Genomic DNA, 18,383 nt, shown 5'->3' with positions numbered 1-18,383 from the left:
TAAACTTAAGAGAAGCCCAACAACACTGGACGATAATTACCCACGGTGCTGGGTGAATACACAATTGCCATTTATATTGGCAATTTCTAATTAGATGGACAATAATTAAACTAACAATCCAAATTTAGTGCCAACGACACCGAACGTGTCTATGCGAACAGCTCAACGGTGCGCACAATTACGCATGCGCAGAACTAAAAAAAGAGTTGCCTTTTCAGCTATTGCTGTCTAAAATCGTACATATATTTTACAACATTGTTGTTAAAAAGCATCCAAATAGAGCTGAGAATCAACCGTGCAAAAGTACTGTCCCCTAGAATATTGATACGTGTGAAACACTGGATACGAAATATACTGACATAAGTGTACAAATACTCACGATGTGATGTGACGTGACCTAATCTGTTATGGCGACGACAAATACATGCTTAAAATAACAAATACTTTGACAATAATTTACGTTTAATTGTTGTATATATTATCAATTAGTATTCGTGCGACCAATCATGATATAGTGTAATCATTTAGCACCGCAATGCATCTAATCAAAAAATATACAATTACGTCAAATATCACTGCATCCCGTCGTAAAGCGCAATTAAAAATTAATGTGAAGAATTACCGGAATTACTTTGGCGGATAACCTGCAAACTATAGTGACCCGTTTACTATGCTAAATGTAATCAATCAGTATGACGTCATGTTGAGCGTACAGAACTGCCCTGACCTCTGTAAAACATCCCTGGTTGTGTTTATGCACTAGCTATGATGTATTAACTGCTGTTGAATGAAAACATCATTATTGCAATATTGTTTGAACAATTAAGTACAACAATATGTTATGTTATGTTCATAATAATGAAAATCAAAGTATTTCGTTTTAATTATGCATATAACTTGATTGCAAATTTATTAACGTTATTGTAACATTTTCCGCATGCTATTACAATTGCTACATGTACACATATTCAAACAATACTTGTTTTGAGATGTTTATCTTATAAACAATGCGTTTAGTAACAATTATATGGAAAATGCAAATATTTTCATGTACTTAATTTGTATAAATGCGAAGTTTGTCATAATTACGTCTTTACACTATCGCTTAAAACACTTAACATGGCGTTTATTGGGAATCTGTACAATATACTTGATAGAGAACGGTTGTTGTGTCTTTTATGTCTCTTGATAAGGGAATACAAATCAATCATGGTATCATTAAATTCCTTGTCTCAATTAAACCATTCTGAAACCCGTGTGAAAGGAAGTCTGCCTTCAAGTTCAACATTACTCTCAACCGTATCTATGACAAAAAACTTGAATATTGATTATTTGTATCTGAGTAAACATTATAATATACACCTCATAGTGCACAATGCACAGGAAATAACACCCACGTGTCCTAATGCTTGACCTTATAGATAGCAATAAATTAGAAGAATAGTGCTCATTCACACAGTATTGCTCACATCGACCTTTTTAAACGTTGGCGGATGTGCCCGGTACTAGATTATCGATTATGGCATGCTATGTCTACAATTATCTAAAATTGTATACACATTACACAATATGTTAATTCAATCAAATGGAGCTGAGAATCATGAATCCTGCAAATGGATATCTACATATGACGAGAAACACATGCTTAAAATATCATGACTGAGATCACTAGCAAAAATAAATACTTCAACAATAATAATGTTGAGCTATGGGGCATTAACAGACTGGAGCCATGCAATGAGATGTGATACGTGCTTAACTGTATAGTTGTCTGATTTTGGTTCATCATCTTATACTATTTTCTCTCACTGACATAGCTGACTAAAAGCACAAATAAGCACGCTGACAGAGTTATTACTAAAACAACTGTAGCTTTTACTCTATACAAGATCCGGTTACGAACACCCCGTCACTTGTAATTAAGTTCAATACAATTGACATTGTTGGAGAAAAATACAACAGTTTTTACCCAGTGAAAGACCAGTTGTGCATAATCAATTACGTGATCGCCATCAGTATTCTGTAATCGGTGTATGTATCCATATTTTATTAAATAGGTATTTTCTACTTGCACTATGTACGCATAATATGTGTTGAAATTAATGCTTAACGGGGTGCATGACATGGTGTTATTGAAAATAACTGCCATTCCTAGATAGTAACTTAAACTCGTAGTAATGTAATGGAATGTTTTCATTACATTGGCATTCGCAATGTGCTTTTTATTAGCATTTCTTAAATTCACTAGCAGGCAATAGAATATAGATTTCTTCAACTTTAGGATTTCCCACACAATTGAAAAAATAACGTATTGTTGTCATATTTTTCCATTAAACAATTGAAGTTTACCATTTTTGGTTCATTGTTATCAATTATGAACGTATTATTTGCCGAAGTGTAAATATGAGTTGTAGTTAAAATGTTGGCATGTTAAAGGTATAATATTTTGCAATCTCGTAATCCTAAAACTGCTCATAAAGTATGATTGACACTCATTCGAGCAGTGTCATTAGACTGAGTTACTGTGTCATTTGAAAAGAAGGAATAGTGATAATAAGATACCTCACATTATATTATAAGTCTTCAAACGTGGATGTAGGACCGTACCGTACCAGTCCTGCACTTTACGAGACTTGGTCGGGACGTTACGGCATACCGTGACTTGCTATATTAATTGGTAGTAATAAAACAATTATACCAATTAGACAACGAAGGATAGTCATAGATCATTTAACATCCCTTTTAAATAGCAATTTTAATCACGGCGTAAGCTATGCATTGTGTATTGTCTAGACTCCTGTTATAAACAAAAACCTTTACCAAACTTTACAAAAAATAAACAAAACAACATAACCAGTTACCAAAAAGTACAATACAGAATTCAACTAAAAACGTTAAAAACCTGACTCCGTAGGGCGAAACCACTCACGTATTGGTGTAACCTCCCCTGGAGGCTGAGGTGGATATATATCTGTTCCTTCACACGGTGTTCCTTGAACGGTCATGTACAGTTTACAGACAGTAAATGATTTCGGTCAAGGTACATGAACAAACATAATGTGAATAGCAATTGTGCAACGCAAAATTAAAACATTCAACATTTATTAGAACAATAGAATATAAACGTCAATGTTGAATTAATTTGTGTAAATTGTGCTGTATGTAGAAGTTGTGGTCGATTTTAATATGCAGGCGTCGGTGTGCAATGAATAACACAAAAAATGACAAAGCAGTTGTCATATAATATAAAATGTTCGTATATTCCGCTTTATATACACAATCAATATTTTCATAAATACATCTACCTTGGCAACGATATATTACGTCTGACAAATATGTATTTTATACCGCTGCAACAAAGACCAGTCATTTTCGACTTTACGTGCTGGAAGATGTAAGATATGTCTATCGTTGTCAGTGATATTTGAGTGACAAATAATTCATTTATTAACGCAATAGATCACTATCGACCTGAATAGCGTTCATTTAGTTGTGATTCTATACTGTACAGATACAGATATACATAAGGTATTAACACATTATTGGATAGTGTTACTCAACTAATGCTGTGGGTTGGATAGTCTCGACCATAATTAATTCTAATGTATAGAGTGTTATATTACTTTACTAGTTCAGCAGTCTCACGCAATTATGTTAGAGTATGGTGGCTTTGCACAAGATATTAGGATATAAAGCTAAAAATATTGAAAATCATTTGAATAATCATAATCTACTAACAATACTTTTCCAGCCAGATATGCATTTACAGAAACCATTGTTAATCGTGCTTGGTTTCATCGCGTAATAAAAATTTTGCTTTCAAGCAAAATTGTGTTAAATTACGATAGGATTGAAAAACCCTAATGTAATATGGTGGGATGTATTTTGAATCAGATATCATAAAAGCCATGGTTCTCTAGTTTTATATGCATGGCGCCCCTACCTATAATGTTTACACGTTCGGAAAATGAATGCATTAAAAGCCTCCTGATTAAACCAAACGTAGCCAAACCCATATTTACATAAAGTACATTTGATCTCCGTAGTCCAGGATCTTCGTCCTCAAATGATTTAGTTTCTTTCTGTGTGGTCAAAATACTTGTGGTGATAGTAAATGAGTACGTGTATGACAGACACTCAAATATGCTCACTGTATTTGAATGAGTATTTCATATAACATGTAGCCCCCGTTACTGTAAATCACTATTCATATTTAGTTTCATAACCCACGTTTCTGTAAAATCTAAAAACTATTACGCTTATAGCTCGTTTCAGTCCTATAAATTATGTCGTCAGCGTACAATAAGGAAAATACTTCTATCATGTCATTTGGGGGTCGGTGTATTATTTTTAATTAATAATTTTCAACGTATCCCTAGCTCATTTATATAAAAGATAATAGTATAGCGCTAAAAATGTTCTTGTTCTTGTTCAAATCACACACTCAGGTGAAGAGATATCCTTGTAACACGGTGTACAATTATCCGGCAATAACAATAGAAATAGAATTCTCTATTCATCAAATCAAACGCGTTTTCAAATGTAAAAAGAGACAATAAAGTTCCCGCCCTTTCCTAGATACGTGTTTGCATAAATGCGTGTAATGGCAATGTGTTATTTGTTTTTCGGATATGTACGTTTAGTCCGAGTCCGGGTAGTATTTAAATTGTGTTCAGGCAGTAATTGAAAGCTATGTTTGGGTGGCAAGTGTTCTGATTCTACCCTGGTCGGTATTTCAAATGACGTAACACAATCATATAATTCAATGGTTTGTAAGAGTATAAAGCCATTATTTGCAACATAGGAAAATTCTCCGGGTTCTTCGTCCCATATAATATGTATAAGTGCTTAGAGATGAGATACTAAAGTTTTTGCTTTCAAAGTTTCTAGATTGGCGAGGTATGTCAAAATAGCATTGCACCATATAGAGTATCATCCTGAATCAGAAGCTGTTATGTCATTGATATCTCCGGCTATTAATATGATTATATCACCTATACAGGCTGAAAATGAACTACATCTGATTCAATTTTTTTATGATATATCTGCATTGTAAATGAACTGTAGCGCCTTCGGACAAAACACAACATCTAAAAATATATAATTTTCTAAACTAAAGACAAAACAATATTTTATATATAAAACAAAAACCTCACTGCTTGCAATTTTATACATCATAATCAGTAAACTGCATTTTTATCAAGACACCGGTTTTCACGTATATCACTCATGGTCAGGTGCACCATAGTTCTAAGCGTTTATTTATTACTGTCACGCCTATTGTTCGCACGCAAATTTGCGAACATTTATGGTTACATTAATATTTAAATTAGTAAACCTTAACGGTTTGAATATAGACTTAATAAACATTTAAATAAAACTGTAAGGTTTACTTATTTGATATAAACGTAACCACGGAGGTTTACTAATTTGCATACAAATATAGATGAACATAATTATATGCAACACATTGTTTTGTGGTATTCGCATTTGTTTTATTATGCACAATTACAATTTAGAAACTCAATTAAATTACAAAGAATGGTCATATTTGCATTAATTTAATATATGACATTAATTTGAGTTCAAATTGTAATTCATGTGGATATCGGTTTACCAGTTTTTATTAATTTACCGACTTTGGTATTTGCACTGCTTTCTGTGGGGGTCATTCTCTTCTATGTCGTATTTGCATAGATTCATTGCCAGTACTGCTCCCGTATCGGTTGTTCTCCAGACCCATGCAGAATAGTCGCTGTAATAACCTGAACAAAATAATAATTGGAATACATAAACGTTTGTAAAAAATAATTAATGACACAAAAACATTCCCAGTGATTGGAAGGGTTCTCAACACATGTACAATTTACTTAATATGATTACTATCTCACTCATGTTTGCAGACAGACAGAACCGAGATGTACACGCATCTTAGCAGCACTTGGAAAGTCAATGGTTTAGCCAATAGGCGCTATGCATTAAGTGAACTATATAAGACGCCAACCAATCACACATAGTATAAATTAATCACAGATGTTATAATTAAAGATTCATATGCAAATTAGTTTTCGAAAATAAGTAATGTTGATTTTATAATCGTCATTTTTATTGTATTTTCTGTGGTATAAGTCGGTGTTAACTGTACGGGTTTTCGTGGATTTACAATTGTAATTGTATACAATAACTATACCCATACATAAATAATAATCGCAAAATTCAGACCTTGCACATTCCATGTAAATAGTAGTTAATCTATTGTTGTATTGAAAATAATCAACGTGAAATAACTATTATTATACATCAGATCAAATGTATGTTGTGTTTACGTGTGATTGCCAGATAACTGACAGAATATCTAGATGTTCTTACGTTTTATGCTTAATGCGTTAACAGTTGCTTCCATAAGACAATTAGTTATAGTATCCGACGAAACTCAATATAATAAATTATATACTGTATAGTGTTTATATATAATATCACTAATACTGTTTACCTTTTTGTGACACAGAGATGGCATGACGATTATCTAATGTGGAACGCTAGTAAATATAATAATCTTGACAAGTTAAGAGTGCCATCATCAATGGTGTGGTTGCCTGATACTGTGCTCTATAATACGTAAGCAATTTGTACCCCGATAACCTCTGACCTATGCATTTGTAATGAAATAATATTCCATGTGTTTTCGTTAAGATGTATTTAATAATTTAACTGTTAACTATCTAAATGTAAGTTATATATTTCAATTAAAATGTAAAGGATAATAGATAATTTTGGTCATTCTGAGCTCATGTTAAAACGTACCGTAATTTTATTTCATGTTTTATGGTAGTCATTGTGGTGTAAAAATCCGCTGCTGTGCCATAGAACACAACACTTGAAAAGTGTGTAATGGTAGCCTTGGCAGCTTACGGATTAAATTGATCAAATTGATCAAATATATCAATATGAACGTGTTTCATCATATCACAAAACAAGAAGCATATTTATAGCAAGGATCACCCCAGTAAACGTGATATTGTTCAATTTACAAATCGAACTTCTCTTTAAGCATGCTGTAAATCACCAATGGTTATGTATTGCTATTGTGTGTGTTAAAATGCCATTAACATATTTTGTTTATCCCACGCAGGGCTAAACAGGACAATGAGAATTTTATGTTGGACGTAAAGACTACTATGATAATTGATTCAGAAGGAAGCGTTGATTGGAGTGCCTTGGTTATTCTGAAGACTTTTTGCCCTGTGAATATCTTTTATTTCCCATTTGATACGCAGAAGTGTGAAATGAAGTTCGGTTCGTGGCAGTATGATGCCAGTTTCATCGATTATACTAGAGGACCGGCAGATGCTAGTAATTATGTACATAATGGAGAGTGGGACACTGTTGGTAAGTAGTATAGATGATAAATCGTTTTCAAACTAACACAGTATATCTCAAAAACATGAATAACCAAATATTAAATATGTTCCATATTAACTATCAAATATTTAAAAATTCGGTATTATCGTTGCAGCTGGATATTTACTAAACGAAACGAAGTGCGTGTTAGTGCTTAGCATCACAAAAAACATTGTGTTAGGTCACAATTTTATATCTGTTTTTAGTGAATATGCCACATTGTGAACATAAACCTGAAAGTATAATGGTGAATTTGTCTTGAAGTGCGAAATAATTTATTATAATTATGTTATATATGCACACATGGCATATCCCAAGAGATGTCGCAGGCGATGCATGAATCGAGTCAAGTGCTATGTACATTGCATGAAATGAACAGTAGTGTGTACACACCTTGCTCTCAAGAAATCATTCAATGTCTATGCATGTAGTTATGTAATATGGGACGGTATTGTAAGATAAATGGTAGATGCATGTCACATAAATGTAGATCAACTAAAATCATTTTATCAATCAACTCCGTACTTTAACGTCAGTTAATAGTGATCCATTACAGTTGTAATAATAAAAACATCCGTCACAAATCGTTCACGATGTAATAAAGGATCAGAGTATAAAGTACCCAATTTATCCCTGCTATGCAACGACAAAATTGCACGTAGTACTAATATAATGAATCAAATCTGCGTAAATATTGGCATTGACATTTATTTGCTAAGAAATTTATAGATCATGTCTAAGATCAATATTTAACGATGAAAGTGTAGCTGAATTGGTACTCTGTGGTATCAGCTTTCTGTGGGTTCTACAAAGACGACAATGTATTCAATACTGAATTAGAAGGGCAGTGTGCTACATGTAAAACAATATTCAAGTGTGTGTAATTGTGGTATATTCATTGAATTCGAAAGATTACGTAAGGGGTAACTCAATTTATGTCGAGTTTGTAGGTTCTCTTCATGATTCAGTTAGAAAGCTTTCGTTCTTCATTTTATAGCAAATTTTACAAGACCAAATGTAAGTCAAACTAATAAATTCATACAATCAGTGGCCTTTCACATACGTCATGTTTACGCAACGAAACTGTCTGCTATGTCTCTCGACGGACATGAAAAAAATCCATTAGTCTCGTATCATTGCTTTTTTCTTCCGGGCGATCGGCTTTCGATCTCATTGAAGCTGTTTAGAGCGGTGAACATATGTACAACACTGGGGCATGTTAGTAGGTACTGCACGTGTGCAGATTACGTGCTCCGCTGCCCGCAGATGTTTCATGAAATAACGTTAAACGTGAAGACAAAATAGGTGTAATATTTAACCATGTACGTTCTTTGTAATTTTAAATTTATACTCTCGAATAAGACGTGTATATCCAGTTAGTTGAAGAAGAACTAATATGTCATGTTATTAGTCAAACTACATTAGCACTCGTGATTCTCTCTAATGCGCAATCCAGCGTATTTACTGTACTGTTATATTTAGAACGGTAGTATACGCTTTATTTGAGGATGTGCGTCAGTGGAGATTGATCTCACAAATGCTTATGTGTGCCTTTGAATATATCGTATAATCAACTTTCCTTCTGTGTTATGTGTTAAATCTAATAATTAGATAATCTCAGTTAATGCAATTCACACTTATCTCTGATGCTCGTATATGTTTTGTGCATTGTGCATAACCTGCTGTGTGTGTGATTTTATTTAACGCATTCTCTCCGTTACACTATCTTTGCAACCATCTTGGGTATTAATTTGTCTCTCCGCAGGTTCACATAGAAACATGAGGTCAAGCACAGATGTACTGGATATTAGAAAAGAGGGGATTATCAAATCAATTTATTTCTGCCCATTTATTGTCTCATTGATTCATATTTCAGTTGTTATTGTTTTATTTTTTTGTTTATTGCTTGTTTTGTGTATTGTTTTGTCTTTTATATATCCCAGGTCATTGTGCACAGAAGACATGGTTAGTATCACAAGAAGGATGTATAGTGTACGCACCAAGACGATTCACTCTAATATTTTCTTGTTTCTAGGAATAACAGTCATTCGTAATCCGGGCATCTATTCATGTTGTCCGGGTCGAGAATACCCGGATGTAACGTTCACCATCACCATTCGCCGAAAGCCGTTATTTTACGTTTTCAATTTGATAGTCCCCTGTTTTCTTATATCTGGTATGTCTATGCTCGGGTTCATTCTTCCGTGTGAATCCGGAGAAAAGGTCTCACTTGGTATCACAGTGTTACTCTCTCTTACCGTCTTCTTGCTTGTTGTTGCCGAAACCATGCCGGCGACCTCCGACACGATTCCATTAATAGGTGAGTAGTTTATTAGTATTAAAACTCAACGGACGAGGGAAGAGTTTGCTGGTTTGGGACTTACTAGAACCAATTACAAATGTAGAAGTGGACATCTACAGGTAATGTACTTTCATTGGATGCTTTCTCATCATGGATACGCCATGCATTATACAACTCCAAATAAATTGATATATTTAATCTCATATTTCACAATTTGTTTATTTCGTGGTATTTCCGTTCCGAATTTCAGAATCATTGATCCGTCAAATGTGACTATTATCGAAGTTTAAGCACAGACTAATTTGAGTTAGAAAAATTTCAATCAGGCGGTTGATTTACTCATATTGGCTGAGATGCAATAGCTGTCAAATCAGCTGAATCAGTCTGATATGCAATCAGCCAAGCATTTTGTCAATTAAATTGCCTAGGTATTAGAGGCTCGGCAATTTGCTGTATTGGTATTTCATTTAATCAAGTGCGCTTCAACAAGAAATCCTTTGTTAATAAGCAATATCGGCAAATAAAAACTGGCCCTACTGTTTACCTGGATCAACGAGTAATTGTGTTTGGCAGTTGAATATGTATATATTTTTATTATTTGTAGGTCGATATTATATATTTACTATTGTATTGGTAGCAGCGTCGACGACAATGACAGTTGTTGTTCTAAATCTCCACCACCGTCACAATCAACTCCCACGATGGGTTCGATTTATTTACTTCAAAGTATTGGCTCGCCTACTACTGGTTCAGTTGCCGAGTTTTATTGCCAACAAGGACGATTGTCGTAATTGTGTCATCTCCAATTCTGGCAGCGTTAAAGAAGAGGAAGTAAAAATAATAAAAGCTAGCCCTGACAGGAAAAAGAACACAAACGATCACTCTAAAAAGAACATGACTTTTAAGGATAAGGTATTGCTAGATATATTAAAATATGTCAAGACGATTTCAATGAGACACGAAGGAAAGGACAAACATACGAAGGTGATCATTGAATGGCACATGGTTGCCAAGATTACTGATCGGTTATTTTTTATTATTTACGTGTTGTCCGCTGTATTGATAAACGTCATTATTGCTGTACAAGCCATGGAGCACATTTAATAACTGTCAAACTGGAATTTCGTTAAAAATAATGAAACATTATTTCACTTGTAGAGGGATAAGCGGATAGAAGATGGAATAAGTTGGAGGAGAGGTTTTTGGTCATAATTTCTTTTAACATGACGATGTGATTTGCATTAGCTTGTGTTACTACGATATGTTTATACCTTGAAATGAATATAAGAAATGACAAATCTTATAGTTTAATAAAGTGTTAGCGCAGTACATTACAATTATCAAAAATGATGAAACCCAATTTTGATATTTCCAGACTTTCTACAAAAATTTAAATTACGGCAGTTAATATGCTGTCTACCTTTTATAATATGCCATTTCGTTTTATGTCTTGCAAATCAAATCAACGTCGGCTTACTCTGTGTAGTTGTCATTGGCAACAGGATTATATGTCATTTCAGTTTTTGTCTCTTGATGTGAGGCACAACTTTGAATCGAAAAAGTCGATTAATCTCGAGTATAGACTTGAACGCGCCCACAGCTGAACTAATGTGGCGCATCGCAGCTGTCAGTTTGACGGACAGTAGATCAATTGGGCGATAAATGAGCACAGTATTATTTGAAGGTTAAAAGAATTCATGTGCACAAGATATGATTTAATGGATAGCGCGCACTCATGATCCACCGCAAACCGTATAAGTAATATCCCTCTGTATTTTGACGATACGTTTATTGAGTCAAATTTCAAAACACTTACACAAAGCACGGAGTAATTGTACTCTGTGTCATTGCGTTACACATCAGAACTGCTCCCTTTCCATTAACAACGGAGAAATTGTACGTGTACGTTTTTCGCGACTCCTAATGCAATTGAACACAAATCTGTCTTCAAACGACTGAAGGTCAGTTGTGTGGCACATATCATGTACACATATTATGCGTGACACACTGCATAGAAACAACTGACCATGAGTTGTGTGATACACTGTGTTTTCACATATACTAGTATGTGTGAAAAGAAATTACCGTTATTTATGTGGCACATTGTGTACGCGTAACTGTGTGGAAACAACTTGCCGTGAGTTGTGTGTACACATATCTGCGTGGAAACAACTTACCGTGAGTTGTGTGTACACATATCTGTGTAGAAACAACTTACCGTGATTTTGTGTACACGTATCTGTGTAAAAACAACTGACCATGAGTTGTGTGATACACCGTGTACACATATCTATGTGGAAACAACTTACCTTTAGTTTTGTGTACACATATCTGTGTTGAAACAACTTACCGTGATTTGTGTGGCACAATGTGTTTTAACATATATATGTGTGGAATCAACTTATCGTGATTTGTGTGGCAAACTGTGTACACATATCTGTGTGGAAACAACTGACCATGAGTTGTGTGGCATACGGTGTACATATGTGGAAACAACTGATAACTGCTATAACGTCACACGACTGCGTTGAATTCAATGTTGGTGTTTTGTATATCACTGTCATTAACTCGCTGATTTAAGAATATGCCTGAATTTCTATATAGCCGTAGCCGTCATTATTGAAAACCACAAATTCTCTAATTTGCGAATGTCATGTTAAGTCGTTTCATATAATTTTATTTCCTATACTATAGAAATGACTACACCTGCAGAGTAGTCATTTGCAAACGATAGGAATGAACCTGGTATTTACCTTTACCATTACAAATATAAGTGGCTATAAGATAGCCCAGGACGACTAATGAAATGCTACGTTAAATCAGTTTGACTATTTTGCTATCTTGGTTGATCCACTAACATGTTTTATAAAATCGTAGGAAGTAAACCAATGCCTGGCTTTATAATTATTTAGAACACTGTGGCCGGTTTATCTATAGAGCGCGTGAATTTTGAATAGAAACGTAGTATTTTACTTGTAGAGAGCGCCAAATTTCATTATAAATTGTTTTCCACTTTGAGGTGTTACGCGTAACAGACTTGTGAGGGCGTTATACAGTAATTTCATACACGACTCAACTTAGACGCGTGCGAATTCTCAGAAGACTTACCACCTCAGAAAAGACAATAATAAATTAGATAATGTATAGATTTATTTAAATTTAGCATGAATGGGAAGTTACAATTTAAGTATTAAATATGCTTCATGGTGTTAGATAAGTTTATTTTTTATTCCATATCAGCAAATGATATAATTTAGGCATTTATGGCTGACTGTAGCAACGAACTATTACATTTCTATAGATTATTTAAATTTTATTTTATATTTCTGGTGCTTGTATTACACAATTTATATGTCATATGTTTTGAATTTGAAGTTCCACATTTTGATTTCAAGCTGGACAAATGCAGACACCAGGTTTCTGTTTTGTATTAAGATATATATTGATATATAGAGATTTGGAATAAATCGCTGACAGATAGCAGGATTCAACAATAATAAATGAGTATTACAGTACGTTAGTTATCTAGTCCAATCCTGTGCTTTGTTTTCTTTACATTTTTGGAGGTGTTTGCACATAGTTTATTTAGATATTCCCATGTATTGTATTGTATTGGTATTTATAACACACACTGTTATTTGTTACACTCTGTAGTTAAGCAACACAAACTTATTAAAGTGATTACAACAATGAGCGTGTCGACGTTTCAATATGTATTGACATTCATATAATTCTACATACTGATAGCAGTGATGTAACATCAAAATAATATATAAATCAAGTGTAATAGGACTCTTTCAACTTTGGATTATATATAAGCCACATACATAATCCGGAACTTTTCACATCACCTTCCAAACAGTTTATGTTTAATGACGCAAAGAGATTAAGCGAAGAAGTAATCACTGATGGAAATATTTACCAACCGAGTGACCACCGGTCAACCACGAAGTGATCACTGGTCGCAGTTACATGTAATTATTCAACCACGGAGTGATCATTTGTCATGTGGCATGCAGAAATTCATGCATGAAGCGATCACAGCTCATGCTATAGCCACGTAGCAATCACCAGTCTTGTGAAGTGGAAAGATTCAAATATGAAACTGATTTCTAGTCATGTAACATGAGCGGGAATGTAACATGGTGGTGGCATAGGATGATTCACCCACCGAGTGATTGCTGGGGTAGCAGTCACATGTAGACATTCAAGCATAGAGTGAAAGCTGGTGACACGGATTTATCACTTGGCATGTGATAATCAGAGTTATGTACAGACATATTCAAAGCACTGTTCATGTGACATGGAGAGATTCAACCATGGAGTGATCGCTGGCTGTGGTACAGAGAGATTCAACCATGGAGTAGTGGCTGGCGGTGGTGGCACAGAAATATTCAACAATGGAGTAATCGCTGGTGGTTGCATGGAAAGATTCAAGCATGGAATAGTCGCTAGTGGTGGTGGCACAATGATATTCAACCATCGGGTAGTGGCTGGCGGTGGTAGCCCAGAGAGATTAAACCATGGAGTAGTCACTGGTGGTGGTGACACAGAGAGATTCAACCATGGAGTGATCGCTGGTAGTTGCACAGAGAGATTCAACCATGGAGTGATCGCTGGTGGTGACGCAGAGAGATTCAACCATGGAATGATCGCTGGTGGTGACACAGAGAGATTCAACCATGGAGTGATCGCTGGTGGTGACACAGAGAGATTCAACCATGGAGTGATCGCTGGTGGTGACACAGAGAGATTCAACCATGGAGTGTTTGCTGGTAGTTGCACAGAGAGATTCAACCATGGAGTGATCGCCGGGGGTTGCACAGAGAGATTCAACCATGGAGTGATCGCTGGTGGTAACACAGAGAGATTCAACCATGGAGTGATCGCTGGTGGTTGCACAGAGAGATTCAACCATGGAGTGATCGCTGGTGGTTGCACAGAGAGGTTCAACCATGGGGTGATCGCTGGTGGTGGCACTGGCAAATTCAACCATGGAGTGATCGCTGGTGGTGGCACAGAGAGATTCAACCATGGAGTGATCGCTGGTGGTTGCACAGAGAGATTCAACCATGGAGTGATCGCTGGTGGTTGCACAGAGATATTCAACCATGGAGTGATCGCTGGTGGTGGCACTGGGAAATTCAACCATGGAGTTATCGCTGGTGGTGGCACAGAGAGATTCAACCATGGAGTGATCGCTGGTGGTTGCACAGAGAGATTTAACCATGGAGTGATCGCTGGTGGTGGCACAGAGAGATTCAACCTTGAAGTGATCGATGGTGGTTGCACAGAGAGATTCAACCATGAAGTGATCGCTGGTGGTGGCACAGAGAGATTCAACCATGGAGTGATCGCTGGTGGTGGCACAGAAAGATTCAACCATGGAGTGATCGATGGTGGTGGCACAGAGAGATTCAACCATGAAGTGATCGCTGGTGGTTGCACAGAGAGATTCAACCATGGAGTGATCGCTGGTGGTGGCACAGCGAGATTCAACCATGAAGTGATCGCTGGTGGTTGCACACAGAGATTCAACCGTGGAGTGATCGCTGGTGGTTTCACAGAGAGATGCAACCATGGAGTGATCACTGGTGGTTGCACAGAGAGAATCAACCATGGAGTGCTCGCTGGTGGTTGCACAGAGAGATTCAACCATGGAGTGATCGCTGGTGGTTGCACAGAGAGATTCAATCATGGAGTGATCGCTGGTGGTTGCACAGAGAGATTCAATCATGGAGTGATCGCTGGTGGTTGCACAGAGAGATTCAATCATGGAGTGATCGATGGTGGTTGCACTGAGAGATTCAACCATGGAGTGATCGCTGGTGGTTGCACAGAGAGATTCAACCATGGAGTGATCGCTGGTGGTTGCGCTGAGAGATTCAACCATGGAGTGATCGCTATAATTGTAACGTAACACGTAGTGATTCAATCACGAAGTGATTGTTGTTCACGCGACACAGAGATTACTTGAAAGAACAAATCACGCCTGTATGTGCTTTATGGTCACTAAGAGCACTTAACCATATTATGCGATGTCAATTTGAATAGTAGAACAAAGTGTCACTTGCAGAGGGCACTCGGTTTTAAATTCAAATGGTTTCCACATGCACTATGAGGCGATACCGGCAACAAACATGTGAGAAAGTTAAACCGAAATATCACAACTGTAGCTCAACTCGACGTTTTCAAACTCTCAAACTGAAGGCTTACCGCAATTGAAAGATTGTTCTTGCTTGCAGTAATATCTTTACTTGCCGGTATTGGCAAAGCGTTTAGATCATTATAGCATTTCACTATATTTGACTAGGTCATTATTAATTCGCCTATCGTCAATGAACAATCAGGTTGTTTTTGAAAATTACTCGGGTATTGACAACTTATTAATTATCAATACTTGAATGTTTATTTGTTGATTTTTGAAAAAAAACTTTCGATCGTGTAAACCATCACAGTTTTGTAAAGTTAAACTCGGTCAATTATTTACAACGTTTATCTTCTCTTTATTTTTGCTTTTTAATGACTTTCAGCCAAATGTCTATAATAAGTCGCTTAAGTAATTTTCAAAGACAAAATAGTGCACATTATCTTGTATGGGACACAAATATCGGGTTTTAATAATGCTAAAGATGTTGAAGGTGTACTTTTACTGAAGCTTCTATATAATTTATATAACCCGGTAGTTTTAGGAGAGCTGAGAAAATACACACTAGACACTGCTCTATACACTATGCTATTGTTAAATATTGGATGCGCATCCTGTAAATTAATTCTGATTTCTGAATTTTTGCGAAGCGTAACAAAAATGATATGTATATTATATGTATTCTATTTTACAAGGCTTTGATGAGGTTTGTGTAGCTCAAATGCCTGCTTAGAAAATGTCTTTATTTCTATGTTTAACTAGAAATGACCTATGTAGGGGTATTGACTTTCAGCTTATCCAAATAAAATATTCAAAACAACCCTAAATTCTAAAAGTTACCCGCACTGCGTCGGTAATACAGCTTATAGGGTTGCACTGTCCAGTTTACGTGTACTTACGCACAGATAAGAGAGAAAATGTGATTTTCGTATCAACAGAGTCATAGAAGACGAATATCGATTCTGTCCAATCTGTCCCGCTTTCAAATACTTATATTCCGAAAATATCTTTGTGTTAGAGATCCCCATTCCCTAAACTTGAGTGAACTTTTTAACTGTACCCGTCCACTCATTTTACGCAACTTGTTCGCCTTGTATTCGAGAAAGGCAGTGAGTTATTAATTTAAACTTTCGCCGCTGTAATAAATCACAAACACAATCCGGAACATGTCACATTAACGCGTCATAATACTTTGAAGACAGTTTAATTTCAATGACGTCATGTTTATGGTGGTCACAATTGTATTCTAATACTCATGCACTTATAACTCTCTTGTAGTTTAATTTATGCAATTATAGTAAGATGGTCTATCTCCAAAAACTGTTCTGTATTCTAGGTACTTTTAGCAATTACTTAATCTTATTGCTTAATGTGTTATGGTAAAACGCAAACAAATTGGATGTCTTACAGAACATGTTGGCATGGTAAAACCAAAATTTGGTGTTTTACATCATTGCAGAGTAATTGGTCACGTGATAGCAATCGCTAGTCACGTGTCATCAATAGATTCAACGACTGATTGATTGACTGATTGACACTCAGGGAACCAACAACGGAATGATCGCTTGCAGCGGTGACATGGAAATATTCAACCAAGGAGTGATCACTGGTCAGGGTGAAACTGTGACGAGATTTAACATTTGAATCGCTGATTATGTGACATTGATCACATGGCAGAGTTGTAACCATGCAGTGTTCGCTAGGCAGCCGCAGTGACACACAGAGATTCTCTATTGAGTGGTCGCTGGTGTTTCCTACATGGAAAGATTTAATCACGGATTGATTGCTGGTCATGTGACATAGAAGATTCATCCAAGAAGTGAACACTGATCATGTTGACACTGAGAAATTCAACCTCAGAATTATTGGTCACATGACACGTAGTCACGAGCCATGAAACATAGAAAGGTTAAATCACGTGACACGTAGAAAGTCAGTTTTAACCATTGAGTGTTCACTGTGTGTATATTGACATATAGAGATTGGAACACGGGATGATCACTGGTGAGATTCAACTATGGGGTGATGGCTGGTCATGTGACATGAAGATTTATACCACGGTGTGACCATTGGTCTCGGTGATATGTTGTTATGATGCCACATGAATTATCGCTGGTTGCGTTGATACAGAGATATACAACCCGGGATACAACCACATTGTGATATTTTGTTGCCATGACAAGGGGAGATCCAATCGTGTCAGTGATATATGGTCACATGGCACGGGAAAATTCATTGCTGGGTTAGCAGTGATATAGAAAGATTCAATTATGGAGTGTTCACTGTTCATGTGATTTGGGGATATTCAACTATGGAGTGTTCACTGTTCATGTGATTTGGAGATATTCAACTATTGAGTGATCACTGTTCATGTGATTTGGGGATATTCAACTATGGAGTGTTCACTGTTCATGTGATTTGGGGATATTAAACTATGGAGTGTTCACGGTTCATGTGATTTGGGGATATTCAACTATGGAGTGTTCACTGTTCATGTGATTTGGGGATATTCAACTATGGAGTGTTCACTGT

General features: G+C 36.0%; 1 protein-coding gene across 1 annotated transcript in view; it reads left to right on the top strand.

Moving 5' to 3' along the window:
• The window catches only part of LOC100367894 (neuronal acetylcholine receptor subunit alpha-9-like), a 31,641-nt gene extending 18,248 nt beyond the window's left edge, over positions 1-13,393 (top strand). The window contains exons 4-7 of the mRNA XM_078013022.2: positions 6,509-6,618; positions 7,133-7,389; positions 9,437-9,721; positions 10,308-13,393. Of these exons, the coding sequence (XP_077869148.1) occupies positions 6,509-6,618; positions 7,133-7,389; positions 9,437-9,721; positions 10,308-10,807 (1,152 nt within the window). The 3' untranslated portion in view covers positions 10,808-13,393. The remainder of the gene's footprint in view (positions 1-6,508; positions 6,619-7,132; positions 7,390-9,436; positions 9,722-10,307) is intronic.
• The last annotated feature ends 4,990 nt before the right edge of the window (positions 13,394-18,383 follow it).

Source organism: Saccoglossus kowalevskii, chromosome 1 (assembly GCF_978046115.1).
Source record: "Saccoglossus kowalevskii chromosome 1, keSacKowa6.1, whole genome shotgun sequence".
In the NCBI taxonomy this organism is placed as follows: domain Eukaryota; kingdom Metazoa; phylum Hemichordata; class Enteropneusta; family Harrimaniidae; genus Saccoglossus; species Saccoglossus kowalevskii.
Note: the sequence above shows the minus strand (reverse complement) of the source record. Positions and strands in the feature narration are given on the sequence as shown.